General features: G+C 35.6%; 1 protein-coding gene and 1 long non-coding RNA gene across 9 annotated transcripts in view; one reads left to right on the top strand and one right to left on the bottom strand.

Moving 5' to 3' along the window:
• LOC581823 (leucine-rich repeat serine/threonine-protein kinase 2) overlaps positions 1-18,279 on the top strand; it is an 87,881-nt gene extending 69,602 nt beyond the window's left edge. For 3 of the 5 annotated variants that reach the window (XM_030973039.1, XM_030973037.1, XM_030973036.1), the window contains 9 exons: positions 242-358; positions 955-1,133; positions 1,631-1,709; positions 2,175-2,362; positions 4,703-4,837; positions 5,300-5,493; positions 6,140-6,217; positions 10,933-11,054; positions 14,786-15,370. In XM_030973039.1, the coding sequence (XP_030828899.1) occupies positions 242-358; positions 955-1,133; positions 1,631-1,709; positions 2,175-2,362; positions 4,703-4,837; positions 5,300-5,493; positions 6,140-6,217; positions 10,933-11,054; positions 14,786-15,142 (1,449 nt within the window). In that variant the 3' untranslated portion in view covers positions 15,143-15,370. Of the gene's footprint in view, positions 1-241; positions 359-954; positions 1,134-1,630; positions 1,710-2,174; positions 2,363-4,702; positions 4,838-5,299; positions 5,494-6,139; positions 6,218-10,932; positions 14,340-14,785; positions 15,371-15,874; positions 16,026-16,580 lie in introns of those variants that run through there. The other 2 variants (XM_030973038.1, XM_030973040.1) reach the window with 2 other exon arrangements.
• Positions 18,280-18,768: 489 nt separating this feature from the next.
• Positions 18,769-24,138, bottom strand: LOC105445660. Of its 4 annotated transcripts, none has more exons than XR_004061825.1 (3): positions 23,977-24,138; positions 21,033-21,225; positions 18,769-20,308 (listed from the first exon to the last, which is right to left on the bottom strand). It is a non-coding gene; the product is annotated as a THAP domain-containing protein 3 (long non-coding RNA). The 4 variants fall into 4 exon arrangements; XR_973460.2 differs by lacking the exon at positions 23,977-24,138 and adding an exon at positions 23,677-23,890; XR_004061826.1 differs by lacking the exon at positions 23,977-24,138 and adding an exon at positions 23,720-23,889.
• Between the last annotated feature and the right edge of the window lie 1,092 nt (positions 24,139-25,230).

Raw genomic sequence — 25,230 nt, 5'->3', positions numbered from 1 at the left:
ACAATCTCTCTTTTAACTCTACTTGAAATAGAAATATATATATTTTTTGTAACGTCAAAATATATTGGTACCATTTCCATTCTTGCATGCAAAGTTAATTAACTTAATGACTTAGTTATAGATATATTTTGGGAACAGGGAACTACACAAGCTGGCATGCATGTTTTTATGAATGTAATTGTAGGAAAATTGTTATTGCGTCAGCTCTGAAAATCTAAAAATTTACTTTGTAACCTTGTAGACATATCAGAAGGACGATCAAGAGAGAACAGAGATTTGGTTAGCGGGAGGAGAGAAGAACTCTACTATGTTCTCATGCTTCACCATCAGAAATTCTGAACAAGATGCATCTGTACAGGTTTGTTTGCACTCAGGATTTATATTTATTATAGTGCCGGAAGGGAGATTAATCCATGTAAGATGAGAAAGGAGTTTATGCCTTTCTAGATCTCAATTGAGAAGATTTTATGAAATACAAAGTAAGTCTGATAAATAAGTCAGCCTTATATTTGGGGGAAATACCATGTGCTTTGAATGAAGAAAAAAGAAGGATGATCAAATATTGAGAATTTTGTATTATATTCATTTTAAATTACGGTACTGTTATGTTGGTCTTGTGTTCACAGATGTTTGGTCGAGTGCTTTAAAACTGTTGAAGATTAAACCTACAGTATAATAACTGTAAATTAAGACCATTTGAATTGGAAAACAAAATTGAAGCAATTTTGAACAGGTCAATGAATTATAAGATCAATTTACCTAATCTCATGAATTGATTATTACAGTACATTTTGGATTGCTTCCCATATGATAATAAAGATACATGTACATGTAAGTTAGCAATATGTAGGTTCATAGACTATCAAACAGAGCTTGGTGCACTGTGTACTTGAAAATGCTATGACATACACAATGTGACACACTTCTTCCTCTCTCTCTCTCTCTATCTCTCAGGGCATGATCATACAGAAGGGACGAGCCTTATGCATGGTGGCCATCGGTCCTAACACCATGCTCGTAGGAACTCAGTCCTGTGAACTGGTCCTTATTAACCTGACCTCTAGCCCCTACCAGGTCAAGCATACCTTGCCTCAGCTTCCTGATGCTGTGCTGTGCCTCTCATGGCATACCAAGTAAGTTGGCAGGGCTAGTAGGCCTGACACTCTCATGAATATTCATGACAATCTGTGATGTGTAATGAAATGTTGTGCTTTACTTATTTTATCTTCACTGTTCTCTCTACTATGCTTGTCTGTTAAAGTCCACCAAGTAAGACGGAAGGGGAAATTTGTCTTACTTTCCTTTTCTGCCCTGTCGACACAACTAAATGTAAATTTGTTTTTACATAGCTTTCGGTAGCTTTGGAAGAGGTATTAGCTTTAATACCAGAGGATGGGAATCAAAAGTTTGTGATGTGATGGATGCTGGCTTTATTATAAATCTTTCTTCTTCAAAGTATTAGTTAAATTCAAGATAGTTGTATTTTTGCATATTTTTTTTTTCACCTTTCAATACAGAAAGTGTCATCCAAAATAAAATCCTGATACATGTATTGCTACATGTATATCATGTAACGTTGAACATGCATAACACGTGTATATCAAGTATTAATTATATCTCCCCATGACAGACGAAGAGAAGATGGGAAAGTGTTTGCTGGTCTTGCCAATGGTACCATCGCTGTGTACTCGGCTAAGAGAATCAGATTAGTAAGTACCTACATGATTACTAATCCTTCTTAGATAATAAATTTAACTGACAGAAAAATATACTGGAACCTGATTAGTACATCCAAGTGTTTGCTGTTGGAAAATGTACTTCTTGCTACCTTTTCCTTTTTATAATAGAATTCAGGGATATGAACATCATTCGCACTGTTATAAAATATTTAGATACAATTTCTTAAAGCGGGACTGCACTACTTGTAGCTACATGTACTTGCGCGCTCTATATAGCCAACAATGCCTAAGCGGTACCCGTTGGTCCCCTAGGATTCCCTTTTTCTCATGTTAATTAAGAGCTGATTTGATGAGATAACCATTCAGGGAGGTCTAATCCCTCCTGGCCAAACTAGTGCAGATGGCTTTAGATCAAAAAGTGATGAGCATTTAGTTTACTGGATTTGTTATTGATGGGTTGATGGATTGGTAGGTAATGATGTCATTGTTTTCCAGGAAAAGGACTGCAAACCTGACCAGTACATCCAGGTTGGAACGTACCATGAACCCATCAAGTGCTCCTACCTGACTAACAGCAGACTGTGGGTAGGAGTAGGAGACAGGGTGGAGGCTATCACTCTCAAGACTCTCAAATCAGAGATCAAGCTAGAACATGATAAGAAGGAAACATCCAAAGATCCCAGGTGAGGAGGGAAGATGTTGTCATGGTTACAGAATGGCTTCTTCAGCATCACATGAAATAGAAGGGGGAGGGGTTATTCATGAAGAAAAGTGGAAATTATGTATAGGATTCATCATGCAATGAATATTATTCACACAAAAAAAGAGTTGCTCTAATGTTACTGGTGATGATGATGATAATGAAGATGACAATGGTCATGTGATGTTGAAGTTGATGACAATGGTGGTGTTGATGATGATGATGAGTATGATAGTATGTCATGAAGGGGGTTGACAATGATGTTTCTGACATGATGCTTATAATGACACAGTGCTACTTCTATTCATAAGTTAAAGTTAGTGTAAAGATGTTGACCGTTACCTGTATATCATCAGGATGATAACACATTCTACCTCTCAGTGATTAATGTCTACCAATGTTTCTTCTAGCTGCATACATTTCTACACCAATCTGAGAGAAGAAAAAAAGGCCTTCATTTTCCTGTACTAACATCGTGATCTAGATTTATAGATAATTACTAGGCTTGAGTCGGTACGGTCGATCACACCGGGACCCGACCGTTGCCGTCGGGTCCCGGTTTCGTTTTTTGAGAACCGACGCTCCGAAAAAAATGTGAAAGAAATTGCAGTTTTGCACACCACTAAAATCAATCCACCTTAAAACTTAAGTATTTAATGGTTACCATAATCATATTCTAGCTCATCCTGAATCAATCCGAACTGCTGATAAGTGATATAAATATGGATTGCAAGGCAGTTCGCCCGGCCCATGGGGTTGTTGTTGCCAGCTACTAGCTACAGTAGCTACTGTACTGGCCGGGTCTCTCGGCAGGATTAATAAATCAGGTTGAAAGAAACATTAATGTTTGAATAATAAAACGGCTTTCTAAAAAGTACTTCTTTACAACATACCGATCGAATAATTTTTAAAAGACAAAAATATATATTTTTTCTTTGATTTTGAACACCGCATGCTTCTTTTAAAAGCTGAAAATTACTTGGTAATCACAAGAAGTTTCGATACGTTGCAAGGCAAGTTCAGACTAGTCTCGGAAAAATGCGCAGTGCTCCTCGGTAGCTGTAATGCGTGCCAGAACGAACCCAAACAAAGACGTGATCGTAACGAGAAAAAAATCATTAAAAACTACGAGAGCACAATTGGAAAGACAACTACTCAAAATTATCGTAAGCAGATACATAACTTGGAGGAAGAAAACAATAGTTGTCCAAGAAAAGACACATAAATAGTGATATTTAAGGAGTTACTATAGGTACAATCATTATCGGAAGGGCCTGCTGCAATATCTGAATTACACGTGTTTAAATTGAACACGAGGCTATACGAGGCAAATACCGTCCTCTACGGTAAAAAGCAGTATAACAAAGGATTCGAGAATTTGCAGCAGGCTCCTTGCGATAAAAATGTACCCAGTTACTCCTCGATTATCACAATTTCTGTGACATTTCTTGGGCGATTATTGAATTCTTTGTCCAAGTTATCTATCTGATTATGGTAATTTTGAGCAGTAGTTGTCTTTCCAATTGTGCTCTCGTAGTTTTTAATGATTTTTTTCTTGTTACGATCACGTCTTTGTTTGGGTTCGTTCTGGCACGCATTACAGCTATTTACGAGGAGCACTGCGCATTTTTCTGAGACTAGTCTGAACTTGCCTTGCAACGGCTATCCGTATCGACACTCTTGATTACCAAGTAATTTTCAGCTTTAAAAAAAAAGCATGCGATGTTTAAAATAAGAGATAAATATTTATTTTGTCTTTAAAATATTATATGATCGGTGTATTGTACAGAAGAAATTTTTAGAAAGCCGTTTTATTATTATAACATTCATATTTTTTGACCAGATTTATTCAACCTGCATAAATCAAAATGGCGGCTCGAATGTTGTCTTTCCATTTCTGCCCCAGTTTTTTACTTTTAGAGGCACGAAAATGGCACTAAACATCGCCAATCATGGATGAAAATAATGTCAAATGGAATAATATACCGATCTGAGCCGAGGTATGCATGTGTTTATTAATTTGATTGATAAAAAAGGTCACTTTTAAGGGACATACTGATGATATGCGCTTTTAATAGAGGCAAGTGACAAATCCTGCGAGCTGATTTCGGGACACCGGGTCCCGATCGGTACAAGGCCGTCGGGACCCGGTTTATGAAAATCCCGACATGACTCAGGCCTAATAATTACTGTAGTGAAGATAAGAAAGGTGCTTGATTAGTAACTGATTATAGTAAGGATAATGAAACTGTGTAACTCAGATGAAATTTTTGAGCAGCAAACCTTACTTATTTAGTATCTTCAATATCCCTACCCATCACAGAAAACTTGGTCTGGTGAAGACTGTGGCGCTCGAAAAATGTCTCTGGCTGTGCCGTCATAACAGCGGTGTGATAGAAGTATGGAACACTGGCAAACAGCAGCTAAAAACAACCATCGACATCAGGGACTTGATAGGGTAAGAAATTATTCTCAACAATTTGAAAAGGCTATGACATCAAATTCATGAGATTGATTACCAGTACTGGAATTCACCATTCACATTTATAATCACCTAAGAGAAGATCTTTCATTTAAGAAAAGATATATTGTAAACGGTTATATAGGGAGAAGAGACCAGAGGCACAGTCAATGCTGAATGAATAATAATACAAATTATGACAGTTGAATACTTCCAGTCTCATTTTGCATCAAGCATTGTATAAGGAGTGCTGGATATCCATACTGATTTAAATATATGTTTCATTATATATACATGTACGTGTGTTTTGTTTGTCAATGACTAAGAATGTTTATTTATCCCATTCATGCAACCTGACACAGAACCTGACCCTTCTACCCAGTACAATTTTTATCATGAATTATCCTCATTGCTAAAAAACTTAAAATTGACATTTTGTTGTGTTTATCAAACATACAGTGAACAATATCCAGATGCCAGAATATCCGAGTTCGACGTCAAGTCCATGATGCTCCAGCCTCGCACTGCATTGTGGGTAGGCACGGCGGCGGGTAAGCTGGTGTTGATTGATGTCAATACCTATCAGCTGATCACGGTCATTGGAAGACATGTCTCTGGACTCAGGTCCATCCTGGCGGTCAACAAGGGTCTTGGTAAGCTCATTTGGGTTTTTATTGTGTTTTAATGATTGTAAATGTTTCTTGTCATTTTATTACTGCTATTAATTTGGAAGATGGAATTAGGTTTTGAATTGCAACTGCTTCCAAATGTAGGGAATAAGTTTTAAATTTTTTATTTAAGTTTTATGGATGAATATACATGTGTGGCATGTCATTATCAAGATTTTTAAATAATTATCTGGATGTAGAGTTATCCCAGATATCAATTTCATATTTTTATTTACAATGGCCTATATACATGTATTTCTGCCTTATTATGTATTCTTTGCCAGAAATCACTGTCTATGTTTAACCTCAGTTAGAAGCACGTATTTTGTTTACAAATTTTTCTTGAGCAATGTATGTTTAGCTAACATTGAAGATTTATATCAACATATGTATAAAAAGATACCCTTCTCTAATAAGTCAACACTACACCCTTCTGGCTCTCAGCATACAATGTCACATTTATATGCCTATGTTTATATTGTATGTAACACCAATGAGAAATATATTTCTGTATTATTATAGACAATTAAAACTTGAATCTTGAATCTTACCACAATTTAATTCACATGTAGAGTTCCAATAAAAACTTCTGGTAGAATAAGTATTGTATTTGTTGGTTTTTGTTTGCTAGGTGTTGGGAAGAATGAATCAGTCGTTGTGACGGCAGGAATGGGCTTTGTGCAGCGACCAGGAGTACCTCATCTCACAGGTAAAAAAATAATTTAAACAAAATGTTCTTCTTCATTTTAACATCCATCTCTAGTTTTTATGCCTCCGTTACGAAGTAGCCGGAGGCATTATGTTTTCGGGTTGTCCGTCCGTCCGTCTGTACGTACGTACGTCTGTACGTACGTCCCGTTCTCGTGATCGCGTTATCTGAAGAACCGATTGATGGATTCCTGCCAAATTTTGGTCATGTATGTATCTTGCAGAGCCGATGAACTGATTAGATTTTGGGGTTACGAGGTCAAAGGTCAAAGGTCACAGGGCTCATTATGTATGCAAAAACAGCTCGTGATCGCGTTATCTGAAGAACCGATTGATGGATTCCTGCCAAACTTTGGTCATGTATGTATCTTGCAGAGTCAAAGAACTGATTAGATTTTGGGGTCATGAGGTTAAAGGTCAAAGGTCACAGGGCTCATTATGTATGCAAAAACAGCTCGTGATCGTGTTATCTCAAGAACCGAGTGATGGATTGCTGCCAAACTTAGGTCATGTATGTTACTTGCAGAACCGATGAAGTGATTAGATTTTGGGGTCACGAGGTCAAAGGTCAAAGGCCACAGCGCACATTATGTATGCAAAAACAGCTCGTGATTGCGTTATCTCAAGAACCGATTGATCAATTGCTGCTAAACTTAGGTCATGTATGTTACTTGCAGAGCAGATGAACTGATTAGATTTTGGGGTCACGAGTTCAAAGGTCAAAGGCCACAACGCACATTATGTATGCAAAAACAGCTCGTGATCGCATTCTCAAGAACCGATTGATGGATTCCTGCCAAAATTAGGTCATGTATGTTACTTGCAGAGCCAATGAACTGAGTAGATTCTTGGTTCATAAGGTCAAAGGTCATGGGCTCATTATGTATGCAGAAATAGCTTGTGAACACATTCTCATTAGAACTGACAGATGGATTACTAGTTAACTCAGGACATCTTGCAGAGCCAATGAACTGAGTAGATTTTAGGGTCATGAGGTCAAAGAACAAAGGGTCATATATGTATATGAGAAATTGCTTGTAATCACGATATTCTGAGAACCTGTTAATGGATTACAATTGAACTTGAATTCGAAAAATGTGTTCTGTTTTGGTTTGTAAAATTGCTCTATGACGGAGGCATCATTTTCGACTGTGCGCAGTCGAATTCCATCTAGTTCTATCTAGCACTACTCCAACTATTCGATAGAGTATCAAATGCCTTGGCTGATCATAAACATGTCATAGGCATATTCATGGATCTCAGCAAGGCATTTGATACTCTTGATCACACTATATTATTGTATAAATTAAAGCATTACGGTGTACGAGGTAAAGCACTTGATTGGTTCGAAAATTACTTGTCATCAAGAAAACAATATACTTTATTCAATTCAGTTTCTTCTAACGTATCATCTATTAAATGTGGAGTTCCGCAAGGCTCCATACTTGGGCCACTATTACTTTTGATATATGTCAACGATATTTCTAATGTTTCACCAATTCTACAGTATATATTATTTGCCGATGATACAAATGTATTTTATTCACATTCCGATTTAAATTCGATGATCGCAACCATGAACACTGAATTACCTAAGTTATCGAAATGGTTCAAAAGCAACATATTATCATTGAACCTAAAGAAGACCAATTTTATTGTCTCGCCTGCGTAGCAAAAAGCGAGACATAGGCGCCGCTTTTCCGGTGACGGCGGCGGCGACGGCGACGGCGACAACATCAAAAACTTAACCTAAGGTTAAGTTTTTGAATTTTTGGTATAATTTTTAAAGTATAAGTTCTTAGCCAATGAAACTTTGACTATAGGGTAATCAAGTATCCCCAATCATGTGAGTAGAATTTCAGATCACAAAGTCAAGGTCAAAGGTCATTTCAGGTCAACAGACTTGGACTATGTTGTAGCATCATCATCGAAAACTTAACCTAAGGTTAAGTTTTTGAATTTTTGATATAATTTTGAAAGTATAAGTTCTTAGTCAATGAAACTTGGACTATAGGGTTATCAAGTCTCCCCAATCATGTGAGTAGAATTTCAGGTCACTAAGTTAAGGTCAAAGGCCATTTAAGGTCAACAAACTTAGACTTTGTTGTGGCATCAACATTAAGATTTTCAAAATGCTTCTTCTTCGTTATTTTTCAACCGATTTTGATTCTGATTGTTTCATATGATAGGGCTAGGAGGGGATTTAAAATTTCTACACAGAATTGTGAAATTCATTATCTATGCTAATTTATGCAAATTTATTAGAAATCACAAAAAAGGCTTCTTCTCCTTCATTTCTCGACCGATTTTGATTTGGTTTGCTTTATATCGTAGAGCTAACTTTGGTACACTAAACTTCTACACAGAATTTTGAAATTGTTCTCCATTAATTAATTATGGTAATTTATGCAAATTTATTCCAAAAATAACAAAAATTGCTTCTTTTCCCTCATTTCTTGACCGATTTTGCCTTATCTGGTAGAGCTAAATTTGGAACAATAAACTTCTACACAGAATTGTGAGATTTTGCTCCATTGATTATTTATGGTACTTTATGCAAATGAAATGAAATTATGTCCCTTCCAGGGCATCAAATTTCTATTTTTTGACCAGTTCAAAAGTGTACCACATAAAATTTACGATATTTGTTGTTGTGAGATGCGGATGAGCGCTACGTCATTGACGTTCTGGTTTATCATATTGAATTGCGTTAGGCAGGCGAGACCGCCGAGAGCGTTTCCCTTGTTCACTTTAGAAACTCAAGAAATCACAATATTTATAACTTTGAGCTGCTTGTCGATAATGTTCCAATAGAAAAAAAGTCATCAACGAAATTCTTAGGTGTATATATAAATGAAAAATGTAACTGGAATGATCATGTGAATTATATCTCTACCCCTATTTCTCGCAATATTGGTATACTATTTAAGCTAAAATACTTTTTGCCAACACATGTGCTTAGTATGCTATATAATACACTGGTTTTACCATATATTTCTTACTGCAATATCATATGGGCTACCGTACTCATAAGTGCAATACTAATCGTATATTACTGTTACAGAAAAAAGCAATTCGAGTTTGTACCGATGCAGGTTATCGCGACCACACTGACCCTTTATTTGCCACATTAAAAACTCTAAAAATAAGTGATATACACTACATGCAAAAATCTGTGTTCATGTTTCGACTTAAATCCGGCAATCTTCCCCCATCACTAGTCATTTTATTCCAACATAATTTTAATTTTCATTCCTACCCAACCAGGCATTCCAATGACTATCACCTATTTAACGCCAAAACAGCCTTAGCTCAAAACTTAATTAGACATTCTGGCCCTGATACCTGGAATGCACTACCCCCTGAAATAAAAACGATGAATACAATGCTATCCTTTAAAAGAGCGGTGAAAAAGTTTCTTATTGCTCATTATCTTTAAATCCATCAACAAAATAAATTCTCCTCGTTTACCCATCGTTACAAAACTCGATAATTTTCTGTACTGTTTACTTTTTTTTGCTTCCATTTATTGAAACGTTGATTATAACCTTCCATGACCTGGTATGAATACACGTATGAATAAAGAGTGGCCTACTTGGGATACTGAATAAACACTGTCTTCTATACAAACATTTCAAGGCTCTGACTCGCAGGCCCAGGTTTAAAACCAGCTGGCTGATCTTACTTTCACATTCTTACTGTCCGAACCTTGAGAGTCTTCTCATTCTATTGTATCCCAAGTTGGCCACTCAGTATTCAAATTTGCATTTCTTTTCTTATTTAAAATCTTTATATATCAATTTGAAATCCAACTACCACATAAGTCTGTGAATATTGATGTGCATCCCCTCTTTCTTTTCTCTTCTTTTTTCTGTCTTTTCCCCCTTTTTACCAATATTTTGTTCTTCCATATTTGTATTATTATGTATCCTTTGAGGGTAGTCATACTATCAAGCTTTGCTTATTTTGTCAACCCTCCTGTTTGATGTTCTCGATTAGTTACACCCAGCCTTACCTTATTCTACATATATTCTTTTGTCATGTGTAAATTTGCAATATTTGTTTGTTATATATTTGTAAAAATGCAAAAGAAAAAGAAAATCAAACAGAAATAAATAAATCAAATCAAATCAAATCAAATCAAATCAAACTCTAGATCTATTTGATGTGTTAGCGATGTATTTGAGCAAAATATGTTGTTGGCACTCATAGCAGATAGGCCTGTGAAAAATCTGATAGTTATAATTTATTTATTTGATGAAAGACATACCGGTAGATGAAACATTTGAAATGAATAAGCAATTATTGAAAAATACTTAATAAAGTGGATGCTGTAGAGATAAATTTTCCTAACACTTGCTTAAAAAGCAATGCTTTGATATGAGGGGAAAAAATGTCATATTGAAACTGGTCAGGTACTGTTATAGAGATTCATTAAGTGCTATATGAATCTGAATTTTCTTGAAGTGTTAATGCTTTGGCAATTCATGATTTCTGAGCTTGTCTACTGTTAACATTCTGATGACAACCCAACATTTGAAAGTGCAACAAAAATAGGCACAGGTTGCCAGATGAATTCTTGTTCTTACTGCTCAGTATGTTTGTACTCCGTGTATAAACCCTATGAAGTATAAGATTATGTACTTAACCATGACATATGAAACATTTTCATCCTCCTATGATGCTTACCCTTTCCATCCCTCTTGCTCTGGTTAGAATCCAACTACAGCTATGCCCTGGTGTGGGACGCAGAACTCAAGAACCAGGTGCGCTACCTCCAGGCTGATGCCGAGAGGCGTAAGAAGACCACCGAGAGTAACACCACACGCTGGCATAAGGTGCAGGCAGCGATCCGCGCTCATGCCTTAAAAAAATAGCCATAATATACATTAATGAGATACTGATAACACTTGGGCTACACCTAGATCACTTAGCGGGTTGATAGTAGTGGATTACCTTCACAAAGTAGCTACACTGTATGATGTAACATTCCTCTATTAGGATAGAGACTGCCCCCTACATGTACAGAGACCATTTTGAGTCTCGATAGTTGTGAAGGGCCATCAGAAAGAGATGTGATATGCAGTCCTCCAGTCCTTTTTATGAGATGAAAAACCTTATCTACATAGACCACTTGATAGTCGTGTACGGCTATCAAAGTGTAGTCATCATATGCATTCCTTTAATAGGAAAAAGCGAATCCTACATAGACTAATTATAGGGTTATAGATATTTAGGTCAATCAAAATGTAGCTATGATATAACATTCCTCTTTTTAGATAATTATCATTCCTACATGTACATCAAGCAACTTAAGGGTTGATAGTTGTATAATGTACATCTCTGTAATGAGAGGAAGACCCCACCTACAAGGGTTGGTAGGACTATCAAAAATTATTTATGATGTAATATTCCTCTATGGAGATAGAAACCACACCTACCAGTACGTAAACTAATTAGAGGGTTGATAGTAATGAAATACCAACAAAACATAGCTATGTCACATAAATATACCACTTCAAAGAATCAAAGTTGCATGGGGCCGTCAAAAAGTAGCTATGATATACATTCTTCTAATGAAATGAAGACCATACCGACATAAACCACTTGCATGGGTGAATGTAGCGTATGGCTGTGTAACATAGTAGATTAGGAGATTCCTCTCTGTCTACTCTGTTTTTTGTTTTTGACAAGGAGAAGCGGTCTCTGAAAAAAAAAGTTTATGTGGCAAGAAAATGAACATGCAAACATTTTATGGAATGTCGTGAGGGAACTTATTGTTCTCTTGAAATTCCAGTTATTATTATTTCTAAATATTATATACCTAGAGAGAATATTATTGACATTCTTTCAATCCCATCTTGTATAGTATTTTGGTAAATGAATGTACCAGAAATTACCTCTATCGAGCCATTAACCCATCGAAAACTAAACCAAAGATAACTCATGTTAAAGTTTATGGAAAATGCATATTATATCGTAATCAAATCAAATGGGTAAAAGCTAGTCTACTTTAATAGGGTAATGAAGATTACCTGGACTAAGCAGGATCTCTTTTCAGAATCTCATTCAAATTTTAGTTTAGCCCCCTACATTTTCTTCATGATTTTCTAAAAGTATATAATATATATATATATATTGTGATGTTTTTATCATTGTCTCAGATTCCTTTCTAATATGGTTTGCTTGCTTGTCTAATCTAGTCTTTCATCTTTTGCTGCATGTAAGAATTTCTGTTAATTGAGCGAGTGCATGAATTAGTGGACAAAATAGTAGTTCACTATAACGTAATGACATGACAATTGCATGTGTATAATTACCTTTTTCTTGCTGCAATACAGTTTAGTATGACAAATGAGTTTCCATGAAGTGTGCATATTTATCTTAGTCTCAAACTTAAAACAAGACTTGTGTGATTATAAGTTTACTTTGTCAAAAAAATATTGTCACTCTTTTACCTTCACTTCATTCTAACCCTCCACCACTGCTAGTGTGTTAAGTTCAGTTAAATGCATTTATGGTACTGAGTATTTTTTTGCTTGAATGTACAAGTAGTAAAAGTTTTCATGTTTTATAAAAAATGGATATCGAGAAAGCTACTAAATAACAATCTTATCACTGATAGAAAATTGTAGCAGGTATTTCATCATCTAGTTGTTTTTATATACCGGTAGAACTTATTCCTATGTTAAACATTCTTTTTTTTATGGTTGTATATTTTATATATTTGTATATATCAAATAATTTGTATATTTGAAAATTGTATCCATTGATTATATTTTTCATGTGAACAAGGTGCAATTATAGATGGACAATTTCAAATATTACCTCAATCTAATGCTATTACAGTTCAGCAAAATATTATTATGCAGTAAGTCAGCATTATCCAAATAAACCACATTGCTAATAATGATGTGATGATTTTAGAGTTCAAATATTCATGCTCATATTTAACATACCAGTATATATATACAAATACTCAGTACTATCCTAGATTTGCTTTGCTAGTAAAGTTGAGCTATGCAGGAAGTTTGAATGTATACAAACTTCATAATTTCTCCAAAATTATGACTTGTACAACTTCCAAGTAAAGTCATGATGCACTTGTCACTTTATGGTCTTCTTATTCTCAAGAAACAATTTCTTAATGATGTTAGGTGGTTTAAGTTTTGTTGTACCCAATGTTTTACTGTCCAAGTGCATGTATCCTTTTTCAACTAGCACAGTTGTTATCATTTTTCTATTTTGCTATTGGTATTTTGTTTTAAATCTGTTTGTCATTGTATTGTCCCTTTTTTTTCTTCTTGGTATGTTATTGCCAATTTTTAGTTATCGAAATCCTGTTCATAATTTGTCTTATCACCCATTTGAATACTGGTAATGCGCTGGATATTTCAGGAATGTCTGATGTATTTACTATTGTTGTAGATTCCTGTTGTCGATTCTTGTTGTCCTTAGTATTTAGTTTTATGTTTGATATTTGTGCGAAATACATTTTCTTCCCTACTGCACATAAATCCAGCATGATTTATATTTTTTTATTTGAATTGTCCTTGAAATAAGTTACATGACAAGTGCCTATATATTGAGTTTTTATGTGATATTTTACTTGACAATTTAGTTTTAAAAATTTAAGATCTCTGATTCCTGTTCCCTTATTATTTAGTTTTATGTCTAATATTTGCTTGAATACATGTACGGAGTGTAGATTTTAGGTTAAGTAATCAACATTTCAGTGACCATTATTTGAAACAATGTTAAATTTTTATGACTTTTAAGTGCTGATAATTTCTACTGAATACATGAATACTATAAAATTATTTTTGTTTAATAAGGTGCTGATAAGTTAAATGCATTATTATGATTTTTAACATTATTAGAATTTTGTTAAATCACACTAATCAAATCATAATCTATATCTGCTAACAAGAGAATATTTTATACTGATGGCATTGCCAATAATTCCTCGGAATTATATCACACAACTATTGCCTTTAGCTGAAAAGAAAAGTGTTTTTTAAATTTTATTTCTGTGCCTTCTTCTATTTGAATCACGAGTCTTGAACAAAATCACACATCTGCTTGCAGAAAATGATATTAAAGTGTATAAATATTTCATCTAATTGTTTTTTGTTGCTACAGTTTTTATTTGCATGATTATTATATTTTGTAAGTGGTTTGTGTCAGTATCCTATTCATAGTGATTTGGTGTGAGTATGTTTGTGCGATAGTTCCACTTTTTGATGCCCTATACAACATGATTATGATGTATGTGTTTATTACTAATGATATAGTAGTGAAATTTCTTTTCATTCTTCTTTTCTTATGGGTCTTTCACTGTTTACACTTTTTCCTCTCACCTCTTCTCTCTTTTTTCTTCTTTCCCTCCTCTTACTCTCCCTCCCCTCTCCTTTCTCTCATCATTTTGCTCTATCCCCTTTCCCTCTCTCTCACACTCCTCTTCGATTTTTATTCCTCTCTCTTACTTTCCTTCTATTTTTTTTATCTGAATGCATCCCACAAACGTCTTGTCTTCTGAAAACAACCATGTGATGCTACATGAATGTAGAGTTCCAAGTCGGTAGTTTCTCCTTCGCATGTTGTTTCTCCATGTCACTCTCTATCACCTTCGCATGGTGAGCCTGGAAGCCCGATGTATGGTATTGATATCCTTCTCAGACTCCAATCTCAGGTACTACATTTATACCTCAATCACACCATAAGGACACTAGCAAAACGATTTCAAATGAACCATGGTTTTTTGTTGGCAATTGGGGGAAGTGGGTTTTTTTGCTCGGGCCAATGTCGGTCTGGTGTTGGTCTCGTTGGTGTGATTATGGTATCAGTTACACCAACAAACCGACACCATTTTGGGATATTACATTTTTGTTCCGTCTGTTGTCGGTCTGGCGTTTGTACTGCTTAACAATCGGAAAACTAAATTATATGCTAGTTACCGACTACAATGACTTACATGTAACTATCCTATACACTCAAGTCATATCAACAAGATCGACATCAGACCGAAAACAGGCTAAATAAAGGTAACAAAACAATACCCTGATTGGCTAAGAATTGGTCATTTTGGAGTGGGTCTGAAGTCAGTTTGACTGAGGTACGTCATTATACTTTTTGTCAATATTAAACATGTACTTTGTTCTTGTGAAGGATACTGGCTAAATAGAGATATATATATCACAGTGCTGTGATGTAGATGTACTCCGTGTCCTATCAAAGAATGTCAGAAAACGGGGGACAACTTTTCCCCCGAAAATCTATTTTCTCACGAAATATGCATGTCATTAAGCTCTCTAAGTTCAGCCCTATTATCCACCTTAGGATGTTCACAAGTTTGAATTACTGGTATTGTAAATTGTATTATGTTGAATGCAATGGACACTTTTAGACGTGATTGGAAGAACTCATAACCTGTATGCAATTATAACTCTATAGATATGTTTCTAATGAACATTTGGATGCATTTTGTGAAGCCTGTGTTTTTCTGCAAACTGCAGTTTTTCTCCTCATTGGATCATCTCTTCTTTACCATGTTGCATTACATGTTTATGCCTACATTCAAAGTTAATTATCTTCCTTCTACTATCACTTCCATTTGATATTTTCATTGCATCAATCTCTCAAATTTCTATCCTATCAGATATCAGAAACATGTACTTCACTCTCCCAACCTTGCAGCCCTCTCAGTCCATACATGCGTGTGAATGGCGGTCCTGTATAAAAAAAAATACAGATGTATTATATGTTCAAATTGAATTGCACCTGCTAGGAGGGAAAACTAGTTTTCTATTGTGAGTATAATGATATCTTCATCATTATTTACTAATCGCGACTAATATTTTGTCTATGCACGCTCTCATGGATAGGTATGCATTCACGAACCACCGATGGTGAGTCCTACAATTCCTCTATATATATGTGTCAAAATTATCTTTTTACAAATTATAAAATTTCCTTGAATTTCATGACATTTTCATGCACTATTATGCCAGTAATATATAAGGCAGAGCGCTGTTAGAATTTCAGAATCATATTGTGTCCCATCAACTTCATTAACTTTCTGTCGAAATTACACCCTCTCCCATACGTCCAATTAAAAATTAGTTTAGAGGTAAATACTTTCGTTTTGGTATCTCTTATTTATGATAAAAACCTTTGCTTATACAGATACTTGCTTCTCATGCAGTACTCGTGTAAAGACTTGAAATTGATTAGTTTTAGGATCTCACATGCCATGAAAAAAGAATCATAAAATTATAATTATACAATTTGTGTTGAGTCGGATGTTTCTGCAGAATGTGCAACATACTTTCGGCCATTACCGTACTATTTTTTCGTAACAACAGGTACACGAAGCTGTAGTGGTGGAGAGAATATGAAAAATGAGCTGGAAACTTGACCACCTATACCCATATAACGGGATATGCTGAGATCAGCACCACATTGAGACCCAAATCACTGGATACAGCCTTTACCATATTGTGATATATATATCACCATATTGCACCGTAAATATATTCCACTAAGAAACACTCTCTTCAACCACACTCTGGTCAACCATCGTAACTTTCAACCATCAATTAAACATATTCCCTGGTAAAAGCATCATGTTTAGGTCAATATTCACAATTACCATTATCCCTTCCATGCAAATCATGAAATCCCTTTATATATCGAAATGATTGTATACAGAAAGTAGCTCATTAATTGAACAAAATTTGTGTAGCAAGCAATTGCATTCATTATATTGTATCAATAGAGATTGAGAAGATGTCAGATTGCTTGCAATTGATCACTAATCTAATTAAAGATGGTGGTTTCCTGTACTAAGATATATAAACCCCTTTTGATATGTGAACATGCAATATTGATAAAGAAAATATAATTGGATCATATAACTTTATTACATGCAGATAAGACATGGGACAGGCTTTAACAAATCTTTCAACACTTAAATGTCTGGAATGGTTTATAGAGCCATTTCATTGTTTTGTGAGGATTTACATTCACCCAAAATGTTATTGAATTGTGATAATATAGTTGGTAAGGAATCGATCAGATCAGTTTTTCCCAACTTTTATCATAATGGTCTGTTTTCACTCAAACTTTCAGATTATCTTTAATTTTACATCTACCATTGCAGTTACTACCTTAGTACCATTTTCTTTCATCTGAACAATATTACCAAGTCCCTTTAATGCTCAAGCTTTACATCAAAATACGTTATATTTTGGGAATAATTATGCGTATCTTATTCTCTTAATTCACTTATTTTTTTAATTCTGTGAATGTTATTCAACGTCATCAGTACTCCACTGAGTTGTGCCAGCTGTTATGTTATGTAGAACGTTTGAAAACACTTAAAGGTATAAATTTGTGATTTTGTAGGCAATGTAAGCATATTACTTGGTTGATAAATATATACAACTTGCAATATAAATATGCATGGGTATAAGATTGAGCAAGATGGAAAAAGCACAGATAGTACAGCTAATTTAGACACAAATATGTCAATTCTTAAATCTGTATCGCTACATAACAATTACAAAACTATGTTTATATCATGCATTCAAGTATTCAATTAGCGCAAAATTGTTCAAAGTTTAAAATCTTTGAGAATGAACATGTGTCGCTTATTAACTGATACAATGTATAGTTGCAGTATGTACATGTATGCACAAATAAATTTGTCTATACTTGAAAGTTAATCCTTAACGTTATCTGTTAAAAACAATGTAAAGATTTTATTTTTGTATTAATTGTCACTTGCTCTCAAAGCCTTGGACAACGCCAAAGAAGAAATTACATATACATGTATGTACTTATTGTAGCAACCATTTCCACGCATCTGTTTATCTACATTTTTATATTTAAAAAAATATGTATTTATATATTTCAAGCAGCAATATCAAAGAAATATAATATGCAGAATAATTGTATTTTAAGCTAAATGTCGCTGAATTATGCTTGTCAAGTATTTGACATGTTGAAATATCTAAAGCAATCCTGCTAAGAATAAATGGCGATATTATTCATTGCACTGTTCATCTGTCTCTTGTTGTGTTTTGTTCACTATTCTACATTAAACTATAAATTATAATAAATCAAATCTACCTTTAAAAGATGACGTTGTTAGATTTGTAATTACCTCACCCACAATACCAATGCCCTCCATTTACAGGACACACCCTATCCCATTGTGTAAGAGCAAGCAATCCCAGGTCTAGTGTCATTTACAACTAAAAGTGGGGTATCATCATCATTGATGATGTGTTTTTCTCTGAACTGCGAATCGCCATCTTCCATTCATCGCTGGCTTTAATATTTTGGCATGTTGCCAAATGTCATAACCCACATTTTTGGTTTTAGTTGTTATATCAGGGAGGTGTTTTCCTGTTACATGTACACCGCCCCCTTCATCCGGGCATTGCAGACAGTGATGAAGGATTACTCACTTTACTCACAATTCACCCACACATAAACAGAGAAGCACAAATATTATGATGTCTAAATAAATGAAGCATTAAATCAGAATCATGTTTAAACCAGCAATATCAATTTATTCACAAATCATAAATAAGTTACCGGTTAAACAACTATTTGCATCTATACAAACATTGATATTACCCCAAAATCTAATCAGTTCATCAGCTCTACAAGATGCATATATGACCAAAGTTTGGCAGGAATCCATCAATCGGTTCTTCAGATAACGCGATCACGAGAACGGGACGTACGGACGTATGGACGTACGCACGTACGGACGGAGGGACAACCTAAAAACATAATGCCTCCGGCTACTTCGTAACGGAGGCATAAAAATCATTGGAATTACTGACCTTTATTAACATAATGACTTTGACTAAAAAGTTCAATTCCTTGTAATGAAAATCAGCCTACCGGTATGCTCTGGAATGTCATCATTTTGGAGAAATCAAAGATCGTGCATTACATATACTTTTCAAGGATCAATCAGCTACTGATAAATTTGTTCTGTTCACCCGATTTATTGCTTCTGAACTGCAAATTTGCATATTCATAACAATACATAATATAATTTATATATAAGGTTCTAACATGTCAATAATTCTCGAGTCAACATGTCAATAATAGACAGGTTTGCTAACATATTCAAACTCTATGCAAGTATGCATACCTTTTATACATACACTGTAGGTTGGTCTTGAAAACCTGAAAGCTTGCCTGAGACATGCCAGACATAGCAATCAATAATGTATGCAGCTTGCATTCCAAATTTTGTAGTTCATCCATTAATAGCAAGTTTAATTAACTCGTCACTAGGTCCCCAGGAAAGAAACATCCCTAAAATAAATTTGAATATATTAGTAAACCGGTCCATTCTCAAGTTGAAGACTGATTGGGAATTTCTAAACGAGAACCATATATATAATTGAAGAACCAAACTTTTTGTCCTCTTGCAGCTTGCAGGGTGGTTGGTACTTGATAGTGATGTGTACGATTGTCCATAGACCATCTACATAAGCACCAAGAAAACCACATGACCTTGAAATCACCACGTATTACTTTGAAATCCACTGATTTCATCTTGAAACGCATAAGTCCATGTAGAAAACACAATATCTCAGAGACCAAAATGTAAGCTGTCACTGATCTCTTCTATCCTCTGAAGGGCTGTTTGTTGTTTGGCCCTAAGCATCTTCACCTCACGTAACAAAGATTTCTCTTTCGCACCGAGTCTCTTTTGGTTCGTCTGTGCTCGTCTTAATTTCCTACTCATCAGATCCATTTGGTTGTGGATGATATCTAGTTTGTGCTTCACATCTTTGGGACAATTGACTATACTGTATGTGTGATCATGTGTGAATTCTTTCGTCTTGGTTTTCCCAGACTTTGACTGAGAATCGCTGTCAGGTGCCGAAGTGGGCAAGGTGGAAGTGGTAGGTTTTGAAGTGGAACCTGTGGAAACACTGTTGCTTGTATCTGTATCTTTACACTTCATAAACATGTGATTTGCAGGCAGCTCAGCGATTTCCAAAGCTCTGGCCAGGTATGAAAGAGTTCCAGACTTAGGTATGTCCAGCACTTTTCCGCTCTAAAATAGATGGGAAAAAAGGTGGTACTCAATATTTCTCATTCACAACCAAAGAAATTATATCCTGTAAGTGTATAAATCATGAACGTGACTTTCAAGTAAAATTGACTTCTGTTCACAACTACAACGATAACCTTTGACCTAATATTAATGGATGACCTTTATCTAATGTCAGAGAGAGTCTGAGAAATTAAGTTAAGTTGATTGTAGTATCCAAAAAGTTAAAGTTACCGATAAACATACAACATTACAATTAAGAAAATGTAATAAAATAAGTGATTATTTTTGTATTCAGTGAGTAATTCAAGTTGAAAGCATGGTTGATGAGTTTTTTACAGCTGGTTCAAATTGGCATGCAGAATTACTGAAGGATATTCATTGGTTTACTCTGAATCACATATAAATTCACTAATTCAGTAAAAACAATGTACATAAATAATATACATGTTATTGTTGTTGGGTTTACTTTTTAGGCTATCCAATCTGAAAAGATTATTTCCGCCTGGCAATACTGTTTTTTTTTTTTAGTTCTTCATCAATGATGATTAGATAGCGCTGTTTCTTTTGGCTCAAATATTGATTCAGTGAGTTTCAGAGCTTCTGTTCAATCGATGGTGTGGGGAATAATTTAGGAATCGACCATGAAGAGGGTGGGAGTATTAATTTATAAAGGTTAACTGTGCAGTGCTAAAGTGTGCTGTTACGTGTCTTCTCTTCTGATTACCTTTGAAATACTAAATGGGAAGATGGTTGGTATTGCAAGATTGCGTAGTCTCGTTGTTTGTCCCGTACGATCAAAACACCTTTCATGGAAGTGATCGGAACACAGAACAGCTGTTGGTGATGGTCCCCAGGCTAATCCTCTGCCAATTCTCTTCACCCATTCTCTCACCAATTCAGGAGATCGCGAAGGAAACCTATGAAATTAAAACACAAAATGAAATAGATAAGGACTATGGGTATTTGAAAATATCAAACTGATCTGATCCACATCTGAAGAATTCTTCAAAAATAAGTCTAGTCACTATTGTGCATCAGTAATTTCCTATCCATCGTATCAAATTCAAGACATTACAAGGTATTACACAGCAGTTAGATCATATTCATCAAGATGATTATTTGACAGATAACACATGGAGCCTAAACATAGGACAACCCCCAAAATACTGCGCATCGTGTACATAAAAATCGTTGGGTACTGGTATTTATTGCATGTTTTTTCATGGAAGAAAAAAATGTGATAACTAGTCTCAGTAAATGCATTTGACCAATCATTTGATAAGAATCAAAGCGTGAGTTGTATAATAACAACAACAATATCAAAATAATAATGACAATAATAACAATAGTAATAATGATCATGATAACAATACCAGTAATATTAAAAATAATCAAAATAACAATATTATTAATACCAATAATAATACAAAATAGTAGTAGTGTAATAATAACAATATGATAAATGATGACAAGCTGATTGTGATCATGAATGTGGACACGATTAATGAACATGAAAATTAATACTTTGGGGCACACATATTAGCAGCTAGAATAACTATCAAATGTAATGTAATCGGGCGTTGAGGTCTCCCTTCGTTCATTTTGAAAAAAAGTCATAAAATTAAAAAGCGGCAGAACAAAGCTGAAGACGGGTGGCCTAATCGGTAAACTAAAAGTAGATCTAGTCTCAAACACCTGGAAAACCAAGGAAATTCACCAACGGAACAAAGTTTTATTAATTTGATGTAGATCTAGGGGCCGTTTCTCGAAACCAACTCCATGACAGTCATATCTTTGTCGGCGACCTACGGAGATGTCATGAAGCGGATAAACCATTTCACAAAGCCATGACAGACATGATATCGATATATTGCGATACTAGCAGCTCAAGAACATAGTCTTTGTCACGATCCATTTGATTTATCAAGAATAACCCAAAACAAGTTTTGGGGCTAAAATTGTTCAAAAAGAAATATATATACATATAAATTCGCCTAAAATAAATAATAAATAGTGTCATTATCATATTTACATCATCAAACGATTTGCATATTTCTGTAAAGATTCTTAAATTGAAGAAAAACCGGTGAGTGTTTTTTTTCGACAGTCGAATCAAAAGTTAGTTGAAGGATACCGTAATGTGATAGTTTATCAATACATAATTTTTTGTTTATTGTGAAGAGGAATTTGAGGCAAAATGTCTTTTCTCAGCCAGTTTTTAATCTAGAGTCTCATAAATACTCGTTATATAATTGATTTGATATTGAAAATATAATTTGGAAGAAGTAATTAGAGAGGGAATAATAATGCACATAGGCCCTAAAGGTATGACGGTATCCTAAGAAAAGACTGGATCGACTATGGAAAACGGTGTGTAACATTCTTACCTCTCTTATTTATATGATATAGTTTAATGATTTGTGATTTAATGTTTATATTCAGCTTTTTAAAGTTTCTGTATAATTTGTATTCTCATTTTTGTACATTTGCATTTCGCATCCCAGAGAATTACGTACCGAACTCGTCTATATTTTTCTCAAAATGATAGTGAAACTAATCGTCCATTTCGCGGCCCATGGAATGGCAACAAACTGACTTGTGATGGCGCTTTACAGCAATTAAAAAGATATGACAGGTTCGGAGCAGTGACAACTCGCTTGTCGCGGAAGTTGTCGCTCATCTTGGCAAAGACGGCTTCGTGAAACACTTAGCTGACAAGTTGCGCGACAGTGGCGAGATGTCGTTGATCTTGTAGTTATGACGGTTTCGAGAAACGGCCCCCTAGACTAGATCTAGATCTAAGTCTAAGTTTCATTTGTTACTTATTTTATTTGTAATCAACATTGAACAATGTTTCATTAAACTGTTTATCATATCAGTATCATACAGATTATTTTATAAAATATTGCATGAAAGTACTGAAATTACACGGCCAGGAAGGTAATGCTGCATGCTGCTATGCAATGTGTGTTAGAATATAGGCCTACCTACCACTGCTGCACTGCATGCTGCACTACCACCAGTGCAGTGGCAGTAATGCGCAAAACCACCAACGTAGTTTGCAATAGTTGGGACTAGCCTAGGCCTACTGCAAAATTTTGTCACAAATAACCACCAATTAGACCTGAGGTTTACAAACTCACTTGTGAAATGTTTTCTTCACTCCTTTCGCCGCACGACTTCTACACTTGTATGCAGCACAATAAGGCATTGTAAAACAGATTCTTAAACTTCAAAGTGACGACATAACAGTCTCTCCATATGTGGACATGGTCTCTGTGGGTCTCTCACTCTTACTTTACGATAAGTTTTTAGAATCTAACCCTTTTTCTAACGTTAATTTAGAGCCTAACATTTGACAACATTACTTGTGAAAGGTGACACCAGTGCCTCTTTTCCGTCTGTTCTTACATCCAAAAGCAGCACAAGAATCTGGCATGATTTTCTCTCAAAACACTGCCCAACTTGGCAAGGGAGGAACCGTGGAATGAATCTCACTAGATTGCCCGGATTAAGATGGCGGACCATTTAGTACGACGATTTACTCGCGACAGACCGGTTGCCATTCTCTGATTGGTCCGTTAAGGAAAGGCCCTTGTCGCTAGTAAATCGTTTAGTACGTGCCACTGATATTTCTTACATTACTACGCATTATGAGTCGTACTTACAGGTGAAATGTTCGTCCACAACCTTTGAACTGCCGATTTGTGCACTTTACAGCTGCACATGCAGGCATTTTCCGTCAATTTATTCACGAGTCTCAAGCGATGAATTTATACAACAAGTAGAAAATAGCGTTCGCTCGATGTTTTCTGTGAGTGGTAAAATGGCGGCCGACCCGCGTCACTGTGATTGGCCAATCGGATATCCAGATTTTTCCGTAGAGATCAGTGGTACGTGCTGATGTAAACCCAAGCGGCCCCCCCCCCCCCCCCGCATCCATCTGTCACTTTCACAAATCGTAGGGTTAGGGTTACTTTAGGGTTAGGGTGAAATGCAGATGTCAGAGTATAGACTCAATCGTTCTTTGTGTCTTAAAACGACGAATATTTTCATTTTAAGGGCATTATGGCCGGTGATTTGACTCATCGTTCAGAAGGACCAGTAAAGTAAACTTTTTTAGGTCAGCCATTGGCATAATTTTTTTTTTTAAATAATTAAAAAAAAAAAAAAAAACCAAAGGGGGTTTCAACCAGGCGCGGATCCAGGATTTCTTAGGGGAGGGGGCCCACTTTTTTTTTTTTTTTTGCTCCTGAAAATTTGAAAATCGCGCCAGCCGAAAAGTCGCTCAATGGGGGGGGGGGGGGGGGGGGGGGGGGGGGTGAGCACAATTTTTTTTTGCTACCGAAAAATTTGAAAATCGCGTCGGCCGAAAAGTCGCTCAGTTGGGGGGGGGGGGGGGGGGGGGGTTGTGAGCATTTTTTTTTCTTTCTGATCCTCGAAATATTTTTCATTTGCACTCCCCCCCTTGAGCGCCAGGGGGGGGGGCCCACCCCCCAAAAAGGTAAAAATCGCGTGATTTTACATGATTTTTTTTCTCAAGGGGGGGGGGGGGGGGGCCAGGCCCCCCTCCTTGATCCGCCACTGGTTTCAACCCCCCCCCCCTGCGTACGCGCCTGAATATAAAAAGACACGGCCTAAGTCCACTCCAAAAATGAAGAGAAACAGAGCAAGAAAGTTTGAGTAAAATCGTATAACTTAATTAAGATTTTTTTTTCAAATTATGAAAATCACTACACAAATTGCTAAATTGGTTATCAGTTTGTGATGTCATTGCCTCACCATTTATCAATCGCTTTATATATTTTTAATCCCATTAATTTTCCTTTTTATCCCCACTGAAAACTTGATTTTGCCCAGGTTATATGATTTGTATCATATGGCGTGCATGAAATTTCACAAAATCTTTAAGAACTTTGAAG

Source organism: Strongylocentrotus purpuratus, unplaced genomic scaffold (assembly GCF_000002235.5).
Source record: "Strongylocentrotus purpuratus isolate Spur 01 unplaced genomic scaffold, Spur_5.0 spur5_scaffold_6, whole genome shotgun sequence".
Classification (NCBI taxonomy): Eukaryota; Metazoa; Echinodermata; class Echinoidea; order Camarodonta; family Strongylocentrotidae; genus Strongylocentrotus; species Strongylocentrotus purpuratus.
Note: the sequence above shows the minus strand (reverse complement) of the source record. Positions and strands in the feature narration are given on the sequence as shown.